The sequence below is a fragment of the Canis lupus genome, chromosome 10, assembly GCF_011100685.1.
Source record: "Canis lupus familiaris isolate Mischka breed German Shepherd chromosome 10, alternate assembly UU_Cfam_GSD_1.0, whole genome shotgun sequence".
NCBI classification, from domain to species: Eukaryota; Metazoa; Chordata; class Mammalia; order Carnivora; family Canidae; genus Canis; species Canis lupus.
The window spans coordinates 43,383,236-43,404,705 of NC_049231.1; the positions used below are offsets into that span (position 1 = coordinate 43,383,236).

The 21,470-nt window shown below is 44.0% G+C and overlaps 1 protein-coding gene and 1 long non-coding RNA gene across 8 annotated transcripts in view; both read left to right on the plus strand.

Annotated features, from left to right (window-relative positions):
- Positions 1 to 10,149, plus strand: part of CHST10 (carbohydrate sulfotransferase 10) — a 30,123-nt gene extending 19,974 nt beyond the window's left edge. For all 7 annotated transcript variants that reach the window (XM_038551003.1, XM_038551005.1, XM_038551002.1 and 4 more), the window contains 3 exons: positions 4,045 to 4,264; positions 6,709 to 6,814; positions 8,301 to 10,149. In XM_038551003.1, the coding sequence (XP_038406931.1) occupies positions 4,045 to 4,264; positions 6,709 to 6,814; positions 8,301 to 8,838 (864 nt within the window). In that variant the 3' untranslated portion in view covers positions 8,839 to 10,149. The remainder of the gene's footprint in view (positions 1 to 4,044; positions 4,265 to 6,708; positions 6,815 to 8,300) is intronic.
- A 450-nt stretch (positions 10,150 to 10,599) lies between these two features.
- LOC119876729 lies at positions 10,600 to 18,125 on the plus strand. The gene is made up of 2 exons (XR_005365778.1): positions 10,600 to 15,952; positions 16,365 to 18,125. It is a non-coding gene; the product is annotated as an uncharacterized LOC119876729 (long non-coding RNA).
- Positions 18,126 to 21,470: the final 3,345 nt, after the last annotated feature.

The window sequence follows — 21,470 nt, forward strand, 5'->3', positions numbered from 1 at the left end:
AGAGCCTGTGTGTCAGAGGCAGCAAGTAGTGGGCTGGGACTTCCAACTACATGTCCTGTTTTCCGTTCTTGCTACCCTGTCCCCTTGAGGCTCATGAAACTCAAATGCAAGGTAAAGGGAGTGGGAATCAGCTGGTCAGACACAATTCTCTGAGACCCGGAGTCATTAGATGTTAAACTCAGCGTCTGTCCTCCCAAAAGAAAGGTGATTTATAAAAGTGATCAGGTTGTGTAGCTTATCTTTAAAAGTTGATCTTGTGTAGCTGTTGAACCAATATGTCATACACCTGAAACTAATATAATGTATTTCATTTACACTTCAGTTTTTAAAAACTGCAAAAGAAAGTTTATTTTATACATAATATAGCTGAATATTTGAATGGAAAACAATGTTAATCACTGAAATTGGTTTAGTATATTTGCAAAGGAAGAAAACAGAAAACCATGCCAGTCCATAAGCACAATTGAATGAGAAATTGTTTTTCTTTACATATAAGGCTTAAGCTTGAGGAAAAGCAAATTTAAAAATGAAGGAGATTTTTCTGCAGTTTCTCAAGAAAACTTGTTTGGGGGTCAGTACTGCCCTGTGATGCACTGCTCTGGAGTGTCATCCATGATCCAGGTTGGAATAGAGTGAAAGAAAAGAGAGAAAGACCATATCAATAAGTGAGCAAGAGTTGGGGTGAGTGAGGGAATGAGATTAAATTAGACTCCATTTGTGGAAGCAAGAAGGCAAGAGCCAGAGTGGCAGACTCATGCTTGTGCTTTCTGGGGAGGAAGGGATATCTCTGCAAAGGATCAGACCTGGGTAAGGCTACAAGTGCCCACTCTCATTTCTAGAATGTCTTGACCTGAGAAAGTAGCTGTTAGGAATTCCCAAGACACTTCCCTTCACCAGGGAAACCCAGGAAATTCAGTCAAACACTTGAGAAGGTATGTCAGGGAGTTTGGTTATGGCAGATTCATGAGGTAAGAGCAGGGAGCTGGAGTCGTGGGGTGGAAGCATTTATTATCCCAATATTTCCAGTGTCCTTGTTCTCTTGTGTTCTGGAAGGCTATGTCCTTCTCCCCCATTTTGTAACTGACACAGTCCCTAGGGGAGGACTGGTTTTACAACTGCCCATTAAATGGATTGCCTGAAAATCTTGGTGCATTTTAACAGATAAAAGGGCATTTTGGTCCATTCAGTAAAGTTAATTTAGGGGACCATCTGGTTTGAACTTTTGGGAAGAAGTTCTGGGTAACTTAAAGGGAATGAATAGACAATAAACAGCAACAGAAACATTTCAAAATGCTGAGGGGAAGGCGCCACAAGTAGGGGTAGCCAAAGGAGTGGGGTTAGAGGAACAGACTCTTTATTCAGACCTGCCTTATGGGATGCTTCTTGGAAAGCCAGGAGGTCTCTGTGGGCAGACATTCCACCATGATGTGAACAGGGAGGGATTAATAAGTCACTGAGGACAGGGTGTCACTGAACTGCCACACACGTTGTTACTCAGCTGAGGTTTTCTCAGTGTCTGCACAGAACACCTGTAACTGCATCCAAGCACAGAGTAAAGACTTGATAAATATTTGTCAAATGGTTCACTCTGCCGAGTAACAGAGCAGTAGATTTTGAATCAAGTGTTAACGAAAGCCCTTTTCTGTTATAGATATTCTGTTAGGTTCTAAAGCTGTCCCAAAGAGTATGTGTCATAATTTGGAATTTGAGCTTTTTCATCTCTTTTTGTTTTTTAAGTCAACTTTCTCTTGAGAGGAAAAGCCAAATGAACCCATTTTGTGTCCACTTTCCTTGCCAACCATACTGACTCATCTCTGATTTATTGGGCAGTGGAAGGGCCCTGAGGCCACTTCAGGAAGTGGCTGGAAATATTGGCTGTTGCTGTAGAAAAAGGGAGGAAGGAAAGATGAGAAGGGGCCCATGGCTGGTAAGAAAGGGACAGGTGAGCCCTGGAAGGAAATTCAGAGGGGGCTCTGCAGAGTTGTGGCTTTTAGTTAGTGATGATTGTGCTGAAGGAAGAGAGACAAAAATGTGCTGTTTTTACAGAGCCACCTTTTAATATAGAAAGTACCCAGATGCCATTCACAGACAACTTGGAACAGTTTTCTAGAACTTTATAGAAGTGTTTATAGGTGCTCTCCCCCAACAGCCAATATTTCTAAATCAAGTTTTTTATGAAGGAGATAAACTCTTTGTATATTTTTTTAAAATATCCAGCCTTAGAAGGAAAAAGACCTCAGCTATACCCATCACAATCCATAATTTTCTTTAACCACTGTCAACACTTTTGTATGTTTCTTTTTTAAAAGACATCCATTGAGGTGTAACAAATATATGGTATAAGACTCCATCCCTTGAGTGTTAAGCACAGAGTTATGCCTCTTAAACTACCTGTAAGCAGAGGGGATGGGTTCTGTTTGGTAGGGGTGTCAGTCTTACGGCAATGGTAGCCATTGTGAAGAAATGCTGGAGCACAGTGGCACTGGTTTCTGTTCTAAGGAGTCCCTCCCACCTGGTGGGAAAATCCATGTGAGCTGCGGGGCGAAGACTCTGATCCAGAAACCCTGCCCACCTCCTCACATAGGCCTCCTAACCTAAGATAACTTTCACCCACTGTCGCATATGAGCTCCACCCCTGCCTAAGTGTCCTGAGGAAAAAAAGACATTTTCTGAACCGAAAGTGCAGGTAGAAAGGGCTCCCTGCCTTTGAGGCAAATCAGAGGAGAAACCCACACTGATCTATCCTGATGAATTTTTTCATGTGGTGGAACATTACAGAAAAAAATCCTACAAGCACCTGGGTATTAAAAATGGGTTGCTTACAAAGAGTGGCAGTTGAGGCAGGGGTGGGAAGGGTGGGCCACAGACTTCTCTCCGGTGTTCAGTGCCAGCTAGAGACTTTGTAGGGAGGATGATGACTCAGTATTCACACTCAAGTAGTATTCCATATGTGAAGTCTACAGAGGAACTGTCCTGTGTCCTAGATAACACACAGACTGGAAATTGTACTGCTTTTGAGAGGAAAAACTATTGAGAGATCTATTCCAGATAACTCAGAGGTGATCAAAAACGCTTGAGACATCACAGAATAAAAGCAGCAACAATGCCCTTGTGCAGCTTGCACCCCAACCTCAGAAACCCAGCCGGAGGCCATGCCCCAAGTGGTCCCCGTGATCCTGGGTCATCCAGGGCAGCCCACATGCCCACTTCTGCTTGCTTCCAGACCCACTTTCCTGGCAGGTGGGGGTTTCTGGATCAGAGCCTTTGCCCCACATTCACATGGGTTTTCTCACTTGTTGGGAGGACTCAGCAGAAACCAGTGCCCCCAGCACTTGCTCACAGTGGCCATGCTTCCAGGAAGACTGACACCACTGCTATACAGACCCCATTCCCCTCTCCTTAAACTGCCTTACAGAGAAGCTTGGCCCCATGCTTGTCATGGAGGAGATGGAGTAATGGCTCTTGCATTTTTAAAACCCATACTGAATGACCTAAAGTAGGTTTTTTTAAATTAGTAAACCATTACACCAATAATACCAGTAATACCAGAGCATCTGTGAAACAATCCGCACGTGTGTAGATGACTGGCCCTTCTCTACCATCCATCTACGTATACAGAATTAGGTGGAGGGAAATGCTAGGGAGAAGGAAGGAGGCACTAAAATGCTCAAATGCAGAGTATCCTGCTATGCCCGAGATGTTGTGGGCCATAGTGCCCACCATCAGCAGAGTGACAGGCAGACAGCCCATCCGCTGCCTCCTCCCAGGTCTGTTCAAGCTGAGGGTGAAGAAATACCCTCAGGTCTCTGACCGAGCTTTGGTCCAGCACATCCATGCAGCCTGAATTCCAGGCCCCTGGAGGTGAATCATGCCTGCAGAGTCCTGCTCTTGCTAAGGTGGCTCTGGTTGTTGCCCTCTACCTGCTAATGTGCTGCATGAGGTCAGGGGTTAGGGTACCTTGGGTGGGCCCCGTGGTGGGGGTGTGCTCCCCTGTTTCCTGTTCAAGAAGCTCTTATGCCCCTTTTGCCTCCTTGTGACTTGCAGCCGACTGGGAAAGGGCTGGTTCAGCCCCTGGTCTATATGGAACGCCTGGAACTCATCAGAAACGTCTGCAGGGATGAAGCCCTGAAGAACCTCTCGCACACTGCCATCTCCAAGTTTGTCCTGGACCGTATATTTGTGTGTGACAAGCACAGGATTCTTTTCTGCCAGACTCCTAAAGTGGGCAACACCCAGTGGAAGAAAGTGTTGATCGTGTTAAATGGTGCGTGCAGTGCCCGGTGGCCACCTGCGGTCTATGGTCGGGCGCAGGGTTAGCCTGGGGGTGCCCTGTGGCCTGAGCAGGGGAAGCTGAGGGGGACAGCACAAAGGAGCCACAGGCAGGGACTGTCGACTCAGAAGGGCTGGTAACCTTATAGACGGTTCTCCGTTGTGTTTCCCCTGTGGGTATTATACTTTATTATTATTATTATTTAATATTTTATTTAAATTCAGTTAGTCAACATACAGTATAACACCCAGTGCTCATCCCATCAAGTGCCCTCCTTAGTGCCTGTCACCCAGTCACCCTGGGTGTTGCACTTTAAAAGCTGGTGGTTTAAAGTTTTAAATATTGAGGTTTTCAAGCCACTGCCCCCACCCCACCCCGCCCCCAGTGGTCAGGATCTCTCCTCACTTTCCAGAGCGGAATCCCTATCTCAGACAGCCTGTCCCCCACCACCCTGGGCTGATCTCTTTTCTTCTCTTCAGAGGCATTGCTTTGCCTCTTAGCAGTTGCTAGCTCTATGGTGGTAAGTCAAGGCTCACACTCAGTGCCCTCCCAGCTGCTCCTCTGCAGTAGAAGGTCCTGTACCCAGGCCTGGGAGGGGAGCCCTGTCAGGTGGGGGTGTGGGGGCCCCTTCACCCACAGATGAAGTATTTTGTGCCACTTGGCTAAGAAAGAAGGCGTCCCATTTTGTACAGAGCCTCTATGTTCAGAGGATTGAATCCACTTGCTTCAGGAAATCATGTTTATTTAGGAACAAATTAGGTCATTGGAAAGTGACCTCATACACTACAGGTTTTGATTACTCACTGCTCTTTTCAGATACCATGTTTGTTTGTTTAAACTCCAATTACCCTGAATTGGTCCAAGATAATTATGGGCTCTGTCTGTTAAATCCAGCTTCAAAAGGAGCGTAATTCCAGTTGACAGCACTGTGACTCCAGGACCAGGAATCAGCCCTCAGAGCACTGTGAGAGGTGGCCCTGTGGCCTCTCCTCCAGCCTACCACTCTTGCTGCTGTTCTTAGAGTTGGTGGTCAATCGGCCTTCTCGTGGTTGCTTCATTTGACCTTTTTGTGGTTGTTTGGGGGAGAAAAGTGAGACACTTGCCTCATCTTATAGTATATAATTAATGTGTTTCTTGGAACTCTGACAGTACGTTGGATTTTTGACATCAAAGAATGAGGTTACAAATCAAATTTAAAACAATAAATACACAAAAGTTTTATAAGTCTGCCGCCACAATATAAAGCATCACACTTTAAATAAGTAAACACCAATTTGCAAGCGCAGAATAAAAGTGGGGGCAGGTTTGCCAGGCCATAAATAGAGGATGGTCCTTGTGGCTGTCTCCAGTCGTCCCTAGAGACACCTGCACCAGGACAGGTACTTGAGCAGGTCCAGGTATAAATCTTCAGAGCTGGTTCTTTCATTATCCTCTTCAGAGCAGTTGCTCATCTTGCTCATTTCATGGCCATCCATAGCACTTAGCGCAGAGTTCTGGACTGGTGCTTACATACTTGGGGAAGGGATAAATCAAACAAGGCAAAAAAAAACCAAACAAACAAACAAAAAAAAAACAAGGCAGTGGCCCAACAGAGATCCTCCTTTGCCAGACTCCAACAAGACAGGATTAATATAACGATGGATGGGAAGGTTTGCAGAGGCCTGGCTAGAACCTTTGTGGGTAATGATGCTTTGTTTCCATTTGTCTTAAGTTGAGAAGAGAAGGAAAAACCTGCCCAGTCCACCAACCTGAGGGTGGGGTGCACTCAAGGCTCCATTCAGCAACCCCAACCTGGGCACTGTGGCTTTGCTCCTGCTCTGCCTTCTTAGACACATTTTGTCCTCTTTGTCCCCTGCTTCAGATATATCACCCTGCTCCCACAGCATTGGCCAGGTTTTCCCAGCACCAATCAGCTTTGCCACTCGCCAGTCTGGGATGTGGTGAGGTTACCTAGGAACCACCACAGGCTTAGGAATGTGGAACTGGGAGGGACAAGCCTGTTGGGAGTGATGGGCCCCTGATGGGGCATCAGCCAGCAGTATGTTTCATAGTCCTGCTCCCCTGGCATTTCCTCCCAATTTCAGAGTAGAAGGAGCATGGCTCGTTTTAGGAATTCTTTCTGCATGCAGGGAGCTTTTTTAAATGTCAGATTTCACCTAATTTAGGTGCATTGCCAGGGGTAGGGATTGGCAGTGTTTCTTCCCCTGTTCCCCCACCTACCGTGACTTGTCTGTTTCCTCTAGTTGGCTTATGGATTACCAGAAGCTTTTCTTCATTCTCTCATCCTGCTGGCAGAAGCAGCTGGAATTCAAATACCTAAACTGGGATTTTGGTGGATGGGCTTGTGGGGAACTTGGGGCCCAGGTTAAGAGACCAGGCATCTTCCTTGAAGGGTAGCACTGAGGCAGCCAACCTGTCCTTCCTTGTTTCCTTCCCAGGGGCTTTTCCTTCCATTGAAGAGATCCCCGAAAATGTGGTTCATGACCACGAGAAGAATGGCCTCCCTCGTCTCTCTTCCTTCAGCGATGCGGAAATTCAGAAGCGGTAGGAGTAGGTTCCTAAGGGGGTGGGGATTTTGGTAAAACCCGAGGCTTAGTTCTGCCCTTGCCATGCACTTCAGATTGTTCCAAGGACTACTGGGGGCTTTTGGTTTACATCGGTGAGAGGCAGCCAAGTATACACCCAGGGTTCAGTGCATTTAAATTCCTTCATGAAAAAAAAAATCCTTCATGAGAATTTCAAAACATCTCCTCCACCCTTACCTTTATGCAGTCCATTAAAACAAAGGTTACACAATTTTCTTAATAGAAACGAGTAATTTTTTTTTTTGTTCTCCTTTAGTTCTGCTAAGCTTTATGGACTCCTTACTGAATATGACCTTTAGATCATAGGAAAGGGATTTGGATTACAGAGGAACCCCACCTAGTTTTTTACCTTCTTCCAGAGGCCTTACCCCAACTTTCATGGTAGCTGCCCAGAGGACTGAACCTAACACAGGCCGAGAGAATCAGACCTCACTGATCACAGCAAGGGCAGAGACTCGGCATTTAAAAAATTACTTAGCTAGTAAATTGAAAACTTCTTTTTAGTAACTATGAAATGACCCTGCAGAACAAGGCTTAAAAGAAATCAGAATGTTGTTAAGGGCACCAAATGAACTTTGACTCCCTTGCTTTTTAGCCATTTGATTCTAATTTTTTCTGGTGCTGGTTATTTAGTCTTCCTGGTTTGTGCAAAACCTGTAGAACGCAGGTGTTAGATGCGGGATCAGAGAGCCTCCTGGGTCAGGGCTGTCCTGCTGCCCGCCTGAGCACTGACCTCATAGGGGCTTCTGTGATAGAAGACAAGTCCAGGTGTGCAGGGCCCTGATCTGGTCTCTGGCGGGGAGTGGGCACTGTCATGATGGCAGTGGTGATGTCACTGTTCTGTCAGCACCATCCCAGGCCGTCACGCTGCTGCCACTGCGCCAGCCCCGCCACTACTGGCAGCTACCCCGGGCCACCTTCCTGCCACCTGGAGCTAGCAGCCTCGCTCCCCACTTTCTCTTACCTACTCCGTGCTCTAGGTGGCCTTCCCCTGGCAATTGTAAATTGAACTTATACAGAGGTTTCCTAAAGTAACTTCCTCTGGCCTCCACTGTTCTGCCTCACTCAGGGTCCTGCCCTTAAATCAGTTCTCTGCCCAAGAACAAGACTTTTAAACCCCTTTGAAGTTTGGAAATACTTGAGTATCTGTTGAGATAAGTAGATGTCTTCACGGTGGCCCTCTGGGATGAAGAGTCCCGTGGCCTGGGACAGTTACGGTTCTGAGTCTCTATTTCCTCACTGTAAAATGGGTCAGTAACAGTCTGCTTCCGAAGGTGGGTGGGTGGACTCAGAAATGTGCGAAGCTCGCTCCTCACGGGAGGGCGAGTTCTAGCCACAGTGGCCGCAGCTGCTCCAGCAGACGCTCTTCCGTCGTCCCACCTCTCCCTGGTTATCACCAATGAGCATCAGCCTGACTGCTTGTTTATCTTCATTTTTTTCCTTAGCTTGAAAACATACTTCAAGTTTTTTATCGTAAGAGATCCCTTCGAAAGGCTGATTTCTGCGTTTAAGGATAAGTTTGTTCACAATCCCCGCTTTGAGCCTTGGTACAGGCACGAGATTGCCCCTGGCATCATTAGGAAATACAGGAGGAACCGTACAGAGACCAGGGGCATCCAGTTTGAAGATTTTGTACGGTACCTGGGCGATCCAAACCACAGGTGGCTGGACCTTCAGTTTGGGGACCACATCATTCACTGGGTGACGTATGTTGAACTGTGCGCACCCTGCGAAATAAAGTACAGTGTAATTGGTCACCATGAGACCCTGGAGGACGATGCCCCATATATCTTAAAAGAAGCCGGCATAGACCACCTGGTGTCTTACCCCACCATCCCTCCGGGCATTACCGTGTATAATAAAACCAAGGTGGAGCGCTACTTTCTGGGCATCAGCAAACGAGACATCCGGCGCCTGTATGCACGTTTTGAAGGGGACTTTAAGCTCTTTGGGTATCAGAAGCCAGATTTTTTGCTAAACTAATGTGTAGAACTAATGTGAATTCAAATACCTTTTAGACCAGAGGCTAACCAGATGGGAGACGTGAGCACAGAAATGACATGTCCTCCATTCAACTCCTTCTGGAGACTCCGCAGCCTCCCATGGACCTGTGCATGCCTCGGCCAATGAAGCTGGACCCTGACCGTTACAACTTAGTTTGGACATCAGGTGCACTGAGGGCCCTGGCAGGTCCCCCCTCGGTCTCCTCCCAAGTTGATGCCATTAGAATTCTCTCTTCAGAATGTGAAAGGGACTGAACATCTGCAGTCTGACAGGCTGGGAGGAGAAATATATGGTGTAGGAGTCATTTCCCTCGGTTGTCAAAGAGGCAGACACACTGGCAGCTCCCCTAGAGGGTGGGTGGTCCTGCCCGTCACTAACGGATTGCAAGAGTGGCACCTGGCACTTTGAGGAGAGCTAGAGAAACTAATGGTCTGCAAAAATCGCATGGGGCTAATACAGGATCAAATCTGGCTTTCATCTTAGCGCTGCTATCATCACAGAGGCAAACCATTCTTTCTTTCTAAGACTCTTTTGTTCCTGTGAAACTCAGAGGTGACCTGAGGGTACTTTTTGGCAGTCCATCTTTCCAGGATACATGCCTTGGTACTTCTAGTCTGTATTTCTGAACTGCGTGCTGAACAGTTGTCTCACTCACCCCGAGAGATGCAACTTAGGAAAGAGGGGAGTGTACATTCTTTCCACCTGAGGAAAGGAACATCGTGGGGGGCCTTACAGGATACGTAGCTTGGGAGAAGGGAGAGCTGGTTGGGTTCTGGCACTCCCACTGCGGTGGGTTTGAGCATGTCCATGCTGATTATTGTTCACCTCTTTGTCCTATCCGGAGGTGACAACACTCGTCTCTGGGGCTGTCCCTTGCGGCAGAGGCAACCATGGGCCACATGCCGGCACTGCAGAATCAATGCAGTGTTCACATGGCAGTTTCCATTCATCTCTGCCACATGCTCGCCACTGGACCCGATTCTGATAACACCATCATCCTGGACTATATGTTGGATAATCAAGTTCACCAGCAATAAAATCCTGGGCCGAGGCATCTTCCAGGCATGAAGGAGCAGGCCACAGCTGCTCTTTCAGATGTCGCCTGACAGCGAGGGCTCTTGAGATAATAGGCCAGGTGTCCTTGTGAGAAGTCCTAAGTGCCCGACTCTGCGCAGTACCCACGAGCCCAGCTTTTCTTCCAGGCAGCCTCAACCTCCCCTTTCTCCAAATGGCTTCCTGAATTTGTAAATGTGAAAGTAAAAGAAAATAAAAAATATGTGCCAAACCTGACATGTGCTGCAGTTCTAGGGAAGGTGCTCTGTGGCCACACCTGGTCCTTAAGGCCTGGCAACAGTGATGGGTGGCTTGGGCCTGCTTAGATGGCTGCTGGTGACAGAACTGTGGAGGAGAAGCAAGACTCAAGTGTGACTGTTGGCATTGACGAAGGGCAGTCGATGTCGCCTTTCATCCTCAGCTGACACACAGAAGATGTAATATGAGTTATTTTTCTATGAAGTTTTAGCAAAGTCTTGTTAAAATCATTACATACCTAATGAGCTGATTACCTCCTTTCTATTTGAAACATAATAGCGTGAATAACGTATGTGAATTTAAGGCCCTAGAGTTAGTCCTAATTTATTTTTTTTTAAGATTTTATTTATTTATTCATGAGAAACACAGAGAGGGGGAGAGAGAGAGGCAGAGACACAGGCAGAGGGAGAAGAAGGCTCCATGCAGGGAGCCCGATGTGGGACTTGATCCCAGGTCTCCAGGATCACGCCCTGGGCTGAAGGTGGCGCTAAACCGCTGGGCCACCCAGGCTGCCCGATTTAGTCCTAATTTAAAAAGGTATTTTCTTTTGGAAACAAAACACTGGGCCCTGGGGTGCCAGCCCCTACCCTCCTTACGCACCACCGCCCCCCCACCACCACACTTCTGGCATTTAGATTTAGGTCATTTTTGTCTAGCATTTGGTTCATTTTCCTAGCATTTTGCCAAGCAAACGGAGGCTGCCATCACATCTCCTGAGCACTCTACCGTGTGTCCAAAACCTGCATTCCCACAACCATCCCTACCGACCAGGGTCCTAACCCTGCATGGCCAGTCCCCTGGAACTGTGCAGCCCCTCACCCCCCACTGAGGTCATCTGACTTCCTTCCACCCCCAGAACCCACTGCCTCCCTTCTGGGCCTGGGCAGGTGTCCATGCCTCTGTGTCCTGAAGCAGTTTTCTCCCATACTGCTGCAGCAGAGCCTTACAAAAGCAATGTGGAGCAAACCTGGCCGCTTCCTTTCTGGTGTCCTTCCTGGCAGCACCGAGGACCCAGGACCTCCTCCCCCAACAGTCCCAATCAGCCAGAGCCTGCTCCACTGCCCCCCTCCACACCTCTCACCTCACTGCTTCTGTGGGGATGGGTGGGCTGGGGTCAGGCCAGAGTGGTGCCACCACCTACCTGGGAGCACAGCCTTTGCCTCCGGGTAAGAAGAGATGGGCAGCCCCCATGAAATGTCTAGGTGGAAACTCAGAAGTAACATTAAGCCTGGATTAAAAGGAACAAGTAGTCACTCTGCCTCCCAGAAGTGGTCTTAAGATAGGGAGGCCAATTCCTAAATGTAAAAGTTTAATGATTGTAGGTTGGCTTAATAGGCTTGTATCTTAAATTGCTTTCTCTTATTGGATTTCTCTCCTCACATGTTTTAGTTTTATTGGTCTAAGCCCTGAAAACCATCACAGTGAAGTGTTTAGAGCCAAGATGAAATTTGATTTTCATAGTGGCTGAGCGTACACAGAGATGCTGCAGATCCACATGCAGGCTCTCCAGCTCCAGCTCAGGTTCATGGGAGGAAAAGCCTCCAGGGAGGGGTCCCAGCAGGTTCTCAGGGATGTTGGTCTCCCAGCCCCCACACTGGACCCCTCACCCTATCCTGACGCCAATCCCTGCCTCCCCACTTCTAAGCCCCAGCATGGCCTATTCAGCTGGAATCTCCAGAAGCAGGAAACAGCAGAAACCTGGATTAGGAGAAAGCAGTAATAAGGATGGTGGCTGTTTGAGAGGAAGCAAGCCTTGCCACCTTTGGGATGAAATTTAAGTTGTTCAAGGTACATTTTCCAAGCTTTGCACCAGGGCTTTGGGGTTCCAGGCCTGAACCAGGAACAGCAGGCTCACAAGAGAGGAGAGACGTGGCAAGTGCTGAACAAGGCGGCAAATTTACTCCCCTGGTAAATGGCGGAGTTTCTGGTGAAAGTGGCAGGTAAAGGGGAAGATCAGGGAAGGTGTAGGGAGCAGGAATTATGTCTTAGCTTCCTTGCCCCCAAGCCAATCTTTCTGTCAATTACTGTTTATCAGAAAGCCATTTTAAACAAGACTTGGATGAGAATATCATGTCCATAATAATTTTCCTCAAGGCTGAGTCACTGCTTACCTGACAAATCATAATGGGCCTTTGCTTCAGGTCTTTTTCAGTCTTATTTCCTATTGTCTGGAATCCTTAAACACTCAATTTTTGTAACAAAACAGTCTCTGTTTTCTCTTTGTCATCCTCATCACAGGTAACAGTTTCACTCAATATTGCATTACAGTAGGACCTGAGTCTCAATCCATCTACAGTATTTTTTTTTTTTTTTTTGCCACTCAGCACCTTACTAGTAGTTCATGTATGTAAGTAGCCTCAATATCAAGGTATCAGGGTTTTTTTTTTTTTTATTAGATAGGAAAACACTAGCTGTTGCAACAAACACCAGGATTTCAGTGGCTTAAGACAGTAAAATGATTTTCTTGCACACCCAATAGTCTGTTCCTTGTAGGCAGGGATTTTTCCATCATATGGTTCCATCATTTCAGTGCCTTATCCCTCTGCTTCTAAGAGAAGGGTAAAGAGCCTGGAGCAGCACTGGGGACATTATTTTGGGCCAGTTGTGGAACTGGGACACAACTTCATTCCTTTGGCACAGAACAATTTCAAGGGAGCTAGGAAATGTTATTCCTGGCTATTATTAATAGATATTTCCTGGTGACAACTCCACAAATTTGTGGGGGATGTTGACTAATTGGTAATAGCCTCTGTGTAACTAAAGTGCTTTACCATTTATAAAGCATTTTAATGTAAATAATGACATGAAGTAAGCCTAAAAGGTTTATTATCTCCATGTCATAAAGGGAGAAATGGATACAGAGATGTTAACCTGTGCAAGATTGTATCACTCGACTTCTGGTTTCAGATCCAATGCGTAAAGAGCTTGGAAGTTATCACTCCTCTTACAACAACAAAACAAAATTGAAAGAAAAAGAAAAACCCTGAAAATCAATGCCTTTTCTTGTACTCACCAGAGAATTGAGGTTACAAGACAAACTGCTGTCCTGAAATCTGTAGAGAAGGGTGAAGACAGAGATTCACAGCTGAGATCTGCTTACCTAGAGTGAAAACTTCCGGAGCCATCAACTGTAGGAATCACTTAGATGGCCATTTTGACAAATCACTGGGTGCTGAGTGTGGGCTAGCTTGAGAGTGAAAAACTCCTGGAGGCCACAGTCATAGGAAATTTTACAGATTTTCAAAGGTTTTACCTCCAAGAGAACCCCACCAGTTTATTATGATGAAGAATCAAGAAATACCTCCTGCTGGCTCTGGCAGGTGGAAGAGAAAGATAACCATTTTGAGATATGCCCAAAACATTCTCCATTAGAAAGACTTACTTTCTAAGGGAAAAGACTACCAGAGCATTATCCTGCATAAGAAGGTCATTTACCCAATTCCAGTCCCCTCAATCCTTCCTATTTTACCCCAGGGGTAAAAAAAATAATGCCAAGAATCCCCTGTGAAGGTCGCAGCCTGGGGACAGGCCCAAAAGACAGATTTTATCATTAAAATTATAGAATGCTTCCCCTCCCCTACACCTTGCCACCACAGCAACAGGAATCAAAAATAATTGAGTTCCAGTTAAAGGAACGGAAAGAGCAAGGAGCAGACTCTGAAGAGGAGTTCTTAGGGAAGCCAAAACAGCAGAGGACACAGAAGCAGAAACCCTAGAGGAAGCCAAAACCTCTGGCGCCTACAGTAACAATAAACATTAAACACAGCCCAAATCCTTGGCAGATTAACATAAATCCTCACACTAAAGGCCTTTTACCTCAGTTTCTGTTACCTGATACATTATGGCTGGAGTCTAACAAAAAATTGCAAGGCTTGCTAAAAGACAAGGAAAAAAATCTGAAGAGTATCAGAACCAGAATCAGATATTGACACAAATGTTGGAATTATCAAACAAGGAATTTAAAATAACTGATTAATATGTTGAGGGCTCTAAGGAAAAAAGTAGACACCACGAGTGAACAGATGGGTAATGTAAGTCAAGAGATGGAAACTCTAAGAAAAATCCAAAGAAAATGCTAGAAATCCACAACAATGTGACAAATTAAAAATCCCTTTGAAGGGCTCATCTGTAGACTGGACACTACATCTGCAGCAGTATATTGTGCTGTTTCAGGGTGGACTTAGATTATTTATTTATGTAAATGCAAACTCAAGTCAACTACTAAACGGTATAAAAAGAAAATAATTGATATTCTATTTTTTAAAACCTTTATTTTTTTAAGATATTATTTATTTATTCATGAGAGACACAGAGAGGCAGAGACATAGGCAGAGGGAGGAGAAGCAGGCTCCATTCAGGAAGCCCAACATGGGACCCGATACCGGAACCCAAGGATCATGCCTGAGCTGAAGATAGATGCTCAACTGCTGAGCCACCCAGGCGTCCCTGTGATTGATATTCTAATAGAAGAGATAAAATGGAGAGAATAACACTAAGGAATTAGCCATAAGCATATTGCTCTGAGAAATTATCTGGAAACTAGGATAATAAAAAAAAAAAGTAGTGATGTATCTAGTCTCCAGTGGGTGAGTAAATATAAGACAATTGTGACCAAAGGCTGGACTTCCAGGCCAAGGACCACCCCATAGAAGGCATGGTCACCCCATCTAAGTCAGGAAGTCAGGGAAACCCCAGGACCTCCAATCCACAACAGCAGAAAGAAGGGACAAACTGTTTCCTCCTCCTCCAATGTGTGTGTGTGTGTGTGTGTGTATATATATATATATATATATATATATATATATATATATATATATGAAACCATGATTAATGAATTTCCTGATGTTTTGCAATTTGGGCTTTCCCATTGATGGTATCTCTTACTGATCTTAAAAAATAGCCAAATATGGGAACACATAAAATGTTGCATAAATCGAAAGTGGTTCTTTAGGAGGAAAATATCAAGGGCCTCTGACCTGCATGGTATTGTATACACTACCAAATATAAGAAGATGAACAGGAAGACTGATGTGAGAATACCTGTTTCACAGTTGGAGACATCAAAGAACAGGAGCTGCAATGGTACCAGGGCTTTAAGGGCCACCCCATTGTTCACCGGCAGTTTCTCTGCCCACTTAGTTTCACCATCTTCCTCCAGGGGGTGCTGTTTCCTATTCTAGCCCCTGCTAACCGTAGGTTCCCTTTTGGCAAGCAGGGAAGTCTGCTAAGATATTTTCAGTAACTACAGGGATGACAGTACAAAACACTACTGTACAGAAATTAGGCCCAGGGGGTACATGGACAGATTTTTCTCTGCTAAAGAGCAGGTAGAGAATAGGAGATCAAGTCTACAGAGGGATCCCTCAAAATCTCTGAGCCACGGAAATAGAAATCTTTTCTATTTCTTTAATTGGTAAGCTGTAGAAAAAACAGTGGATAGCTTCCTCATCAGGAGGTAATTCTTAGTAAAAGCTTCTAAAGCTTGCAGTTTTTGTTGTTGTTGGAGGGGTGGTGTTGGTAGTGGTTAGTTTTAAATCTGGAACCCCTTGCTTTGGTCTTCGTACAATTCCACCCTGATTTTACTCATGCTTGCCCCAGTGATAGCTGGAGCCAATCAGGCTAACTCTCTGTCTTGTTCTGAAAGGAATGGGGACCTACTGTGGACGCAGAGCAGCTGATCTGTTTGTGGGGGGTGGTCTTCACCTGCAGTGGAGAACTTGACAGTCCACCAAAGAGGGCTTAACCTGCCTCTGCCTGAACAGACACTCCTCAAGGCTTTGGTGTGAGTTTCAAAAAAAGAAACCTTTTTCCATGCCTGTCAAGAATTGCACACTTATTAACATCTACAAAACCCAGCTAACTAAAACCAAACAATGGTTAAGCATGTAGCATTTGTGAGCAGTTTTTCTATTCAACAGCTGCTCAAACTTGCAGATTAATTATTATTCTACAGAAATGCTGCTTTCCTGCTTAACAAGAGCCCAGCAACCAATACAATTAAGATATGCAGTAAAAAGCTTTCCGTGTGTGTGTTTGTATATATATATGCATGTGCCTATCTGTGCACATACACATATCCGCATATCTGTAGCTATGTGTAGTTTCAGTAAGCCTACAGCTTCTAGGCTTGGCAAACAGGTATGAAATGTATGCTTCACTTTCATGTGCTCACTGGGGTTTTCCTTTTTTAAAAGCTGTGTGTTCCATACATTGACTGGTGTGTTGCTTCGCCTGTTACGTACAGCAGGTTCATTGACGACCTTCAACCTATATCACCTAAGGTAATTATCTCCCAGGCAAGGAAGCCACAGCATCCTGTTGATTTTGCCTTCCCAGTATTAACAGAAGGTGGCTTTAAAAATGTAGGTGGGAACCCATGTGTGAATGCAGTCCCCTGGAGAGGCCTGGTGGATACAATCCTTTAATGCCATAAGTAAAGATCAGAAAGGTATGTAGTGAGTGAGTCTGAGAAGTGGGTACATGGCCCTTTCAGAAAGAGCTGTGAATGAAGACAATGCAGAATAGGTATGATTGTTTTATGTCTTTAATTTCTTCTTAGCCTACTTGCTTGCTTTTTTACCAGATGACTCTGGAGAACGGAAACCAATTGCTAGGTGGTATATGAAACTGAGTTATATATTTAAGGACTACTTTGTGAAGAAGATTTGCCAGGACATTGTGGAAAGGATTTGTGGAGAGAAATGTCTGTTGTAATGCTGTGCATGCTCAGGTTCAGGGAGTTTCCAAAGAAGAAAAAGGCCACAGAGCTTTTGTCCAATCAATAGCCTCATTACTGCTCAGCCAATAACTCCATTAACACTAAGAGCTGGTTTCCACTTTTGGCAACAAGTTCCAAGCTAAAGAATGATGGATGGTCACTTCATACAGAAATCCACGCCCTCTCTTGCTCACTGTGCATCTGTGTCACAGATGGTCGCAATGTTTCCCATAGTTTATTTTTATACTCTATGAAGCCTATAAGGTCTATGCCTGATTTAAAAAAAAAAATCCATCTGCCAAGGGCCAGTATATAAATGCAGTGATGGGTGATGTTAACCGTGTTGACCAGCTTTCACATCACTATCCTATAGGAATTCCTCATCCATCATTCAGCTCTTATGTGTAGAGAGTTCTACTCTTGTGGGCATTAGCATGTTTTCTCAATGAAGTCAGCAAACAGAATATGACAATAACAAGGAGTATCACTGCTGTATATGTGTGTGTATCTATCTATCTATCTATCTATCTATCTATCTATCTAATTTTTTTTAAGGGAGAGAGCATGCACATGGGGAGGGGAGGTAGAAGGAGAGAGGGAAAGAGAGAATCTTAAGCAGGCTCCACACCCAGCACAGAGGCCAACATGCAGCTTGACCTCACTACCCTAAGATCATGACCTGAGCCAAACTCAAGAATCGGGCACGTAAAAGACTGAGCCACCCAGGTGCCCCTGATTGCTAAGATTTTTAAACCAGTGATTGAAACCAAGAGAGATAATTTTCTTGCCTTTCTTTGTTTCATCTGAGCATAGAGTGATGTTGGGTTCATAAGTGAGTTGACCAGCTCCATTTCCCCATTATTATCTGTTCTCTGGAACAGTTTGTATAAGATATTTGTTCCCCAGAGATTTCAGAAACTACACCTAAACTGTACCTTAAATGTACCTTAAACCCTTGGTATGGAGAATAGCATTTTGAATTTTAATTCATTTTTTCCTATGGTTATCAGCCTATACAAATTTTCCACTTTCAGCCAACTTGGGTAATTCCTATAATCATGTCTATTTCATCTAACTTTTAAATTTAATGAAGTAATATCAATTTCAATTTAAAAATCTTTTCTATATCTGTATTCAAGCCTCCTTTAATTCCTTTTGTTTTTCATTACTACCTTTATTTTTCTTGGTTATAGTTGTAAATATTTGTCAAATATATTGGTCTTCTCAAATAATCTTTTGACTGTGTTCAACTCCACTCACTTTTTTTTGTCTGTTATATCAATATTTTGCTTTCCTTTTATGATTACTTCAGTTTACTTTCTTTAACTTATCCTCGGGTTTTTTCTTATCTGTTTTGAGTGAAATTTATTAATTGTTCAATCTTCCTTTAAGGTTCCAATTTTTTTCTCTCAGCACTGTTTTTGAGTTGTAGGTCTTTTATTATTATAGATACAGTTTTAATTTACCCTTTAATATAACCACATGTAATTACTAGAATTTCATATTTTGTTTGCTTGTTGAGTACTTTCAATGACTCCCAATGTCATCACAGTATGTCCATATACACACACACAGTCCAGCATCTGGACTGTAGGACAATAGCTTCGAAATTTTTGTTGAGGTTTCCTCTGTAGACAGAAAATTGCCAAATTTTTGTGAATATTCATCGTATGTTTGAAAAGCATGTGTTTGCTTTTGTGAAAAGAAGTGTTTTTTATAGTAGCTTTATTAAGATGTATTTCATATAACATTAACCCATTTAAAGTTTCCAATTTGGTGGTATTTAGTATATTCAATATATTTAGTACATTCATTTAGTAGATATCTACATCCATAGTCATACAAGATAGTTATCTACTATTTTCTTGTGATGTCTTTGTCTGGCTTTAGTATCAGGATAATAATAATAGGAGTAGGATGAGTTGGGTACCTATCTTCAAGTTTGCTGATTCTTTTCTTCTGTCTACTCAAGTACACTGTTGGGACAGCTTAGTAAATTTTTCATGTAAGTTATTGTACTTTCCTATGCCAGAATTTCTGTTTTTAGTTTTGTTTTTGTTTGTTTACTCTCTAGCTCTTGATATCCTCTATTTGGTGAAGCATTGTTCTCATGCTTTCCTTTGGTTCTTTAGACATGGTTTCCTTGAGTTTTCTGAAACAGCTAACCTTTGTCTAGTAATCCAACATCTGGGATTCCTCAAGGACATATTCTATTGATTCCTTTATTTCCCCCCGGGTGTGGCCCTTACTTTCTTATTTCTATGCATGTCTTATAATTTCTTGTTGGCAATTGGACATTTTAGAGAACATAATGTGGCAGTTCTGGAATCCAGATTCGCCTCTCTCCCCAGGATTTTTGTTGTTATTGTCGTTTGTTTTTTCAGTAACTTTTCTGAAATAATTCTCTAAAGACTACTTTCTGTTACGTGTGGCTGCTGAAGTCTCTGCTCGGTTAGCTTAGTGATTAAGCAGACAGAAATTTCAGTGAGAACCAGTGAGTCTTCCAGTCTTCTCTGAGATGCTCTTTGTGTGTTGAGGCACACTTTCAGCACTTAGGTAGGCACCTGACAACTCTGCCTTAGCTTGCCCTTCCTGTTTTCACAGAATCACCAAGTTCGGTTAACATGAACACTTAGGGCCTTCTCAGGTCTTTTCTGAGTGGTACAGTCCAAATGTTTGTATACGCTCCCAACCCAAACTCTTGTGTTGAGATTCCAATATCCAATGTGATGGTATCAGTAGGTGGGGTCTTTAGGAGTTACTTGAGTCATGAAGGTAAAACCATCAAGGATGGAAGTAGTGCTTTTCAGGTTCCAGACAGATCCCTTCCCCTTCCCCTGTATAAGGATGTGGCTAAAAGATGCCAATTATACACCAGGGAGAGGGCCCTCACCAGAAGGTAACCACATTGGCCCCTTGATCTTAGATTTTTCTAGCCCCCAGAAATGGAACCAATAAATTTCTGTCATTTTATGCTACCCAGTCAATGGGTTTTGTTATAGCAGCCTGAACAGAACAAAACAGAGTATGTGCACAGCCCTGGGCACATGCACAGCCTTATGCGTGTGTGTAGCCTTTTCAATTCCCAGGAATATATATGGGCTTTTAAAAAGCCTTATGGATGGATATCTCATTCACCAGCTTTTACCTTTAGGCTTTATGGTTAGTCTGTTGTTTTCTCTAAATGTTACCCACCTCCTCAGGCAGGTGTAAGGTTGAACAATTGCTTCTAAATGTTTTCTACAACTGCCTTAGTCTTTCCTGCTTTGTCAAATATTAGTTGACCATAAAGTTGAGGGCCCATTTCTGGCTCTATTCTGTTCCATTGATCTATGTGTCTGTTTTTGTGCCAATACTACACTGTCTTGATCACAGCTTTGTAGTATAACCTGAAATCCTACGTTGTGATGCCCTGGCTCTGATTTTCTTTTTCAATATTCCCCTGGGTATTCGGGGTCTTTTCTGATTCCACACAAATCTTAAGATAATTTGTTCCAGGGATCCCTGGGTGGCGCAGCGGTTTAGCGCCTGCCTTTGGCTCAGGGCGCGATCCTGGAGACCCAGGATCGAATCCCACGTCGGGCTCCCGGTGCATGGAACCTGCTTCTCCCTCTGCCTATGTCTCTGCCTCTTTCTCTCTTTCTCTCTCTCTCTCTCTCTCTCTCTCTCTCTCTCTGTGACTATCATAAATAAATAAAAATTAAAAAAAAGATAATTTGTTCCAACTCTCTGAAGAAAGTCCATGGTATTTTGATAGGGATTGCATTGAATGTGTACATTGCCCTGGGTAGCATTGACATTTTCACAATATTAATTCTTCCAATCCATGAGCATGGAATAGTTTTCCATCTCTTTGTGTCTTCCTCAATTTCTTTCAGAAGTGTTCTATAGTTTTTAGGATATAGATCCTTTACCTCTTTGGTTAGGTTTATTCCTAGGTATCTTATGCTTTGGGTGCAAATGTAAATGGAATTGACTCCTTAATTTCTATTTCTTCAGTCTCATTGTTAGTGTATAGAAATGCCACTGATTTGGGGGCATTGATTTTGTATCCTGCCACACTGCCAAATTGCTCTATGAGTTCTAGCAATCTTGAGGTGGAGTCTTTTGGGTTTTCTATGTACAGTATCATGTCATCTGCAAAGAGGGAGAGTTTGACTTCTTCTTTGCCAATCTGAAAACCTTTTATTTCTTTTTGTTGTCTGATTGCTGAGGCTAGGACTTCTAGTACTATGTTGAATACCAGTGGTGAGAGTGGATATCCCTGTCGTGTTCCTGATCTTAGGGGAAAGGCTCCCAGTGTTTCCCCATTGAGAATGATATTTGCTGTGGGCTTTTCATAGATGGCTTTTAAGATACTGAGGAATGTTTCTACTATCCCTACACTCTGAAGAGTTTTGATCAGGAATGGATGCTGTATTTTGTCAAATGCTTTCTCTGCATCTATTGAGAGGATCATATGGTTCTTGTTTTTTCTCTTGTTGATGTGATCTATCACGTTGAATGTTTTACAAGTGTTGAACCAACCTTGCATCCTGGGGATAAATCCCACTTGGTCATGGCAAATAATCTTCTTAATGTA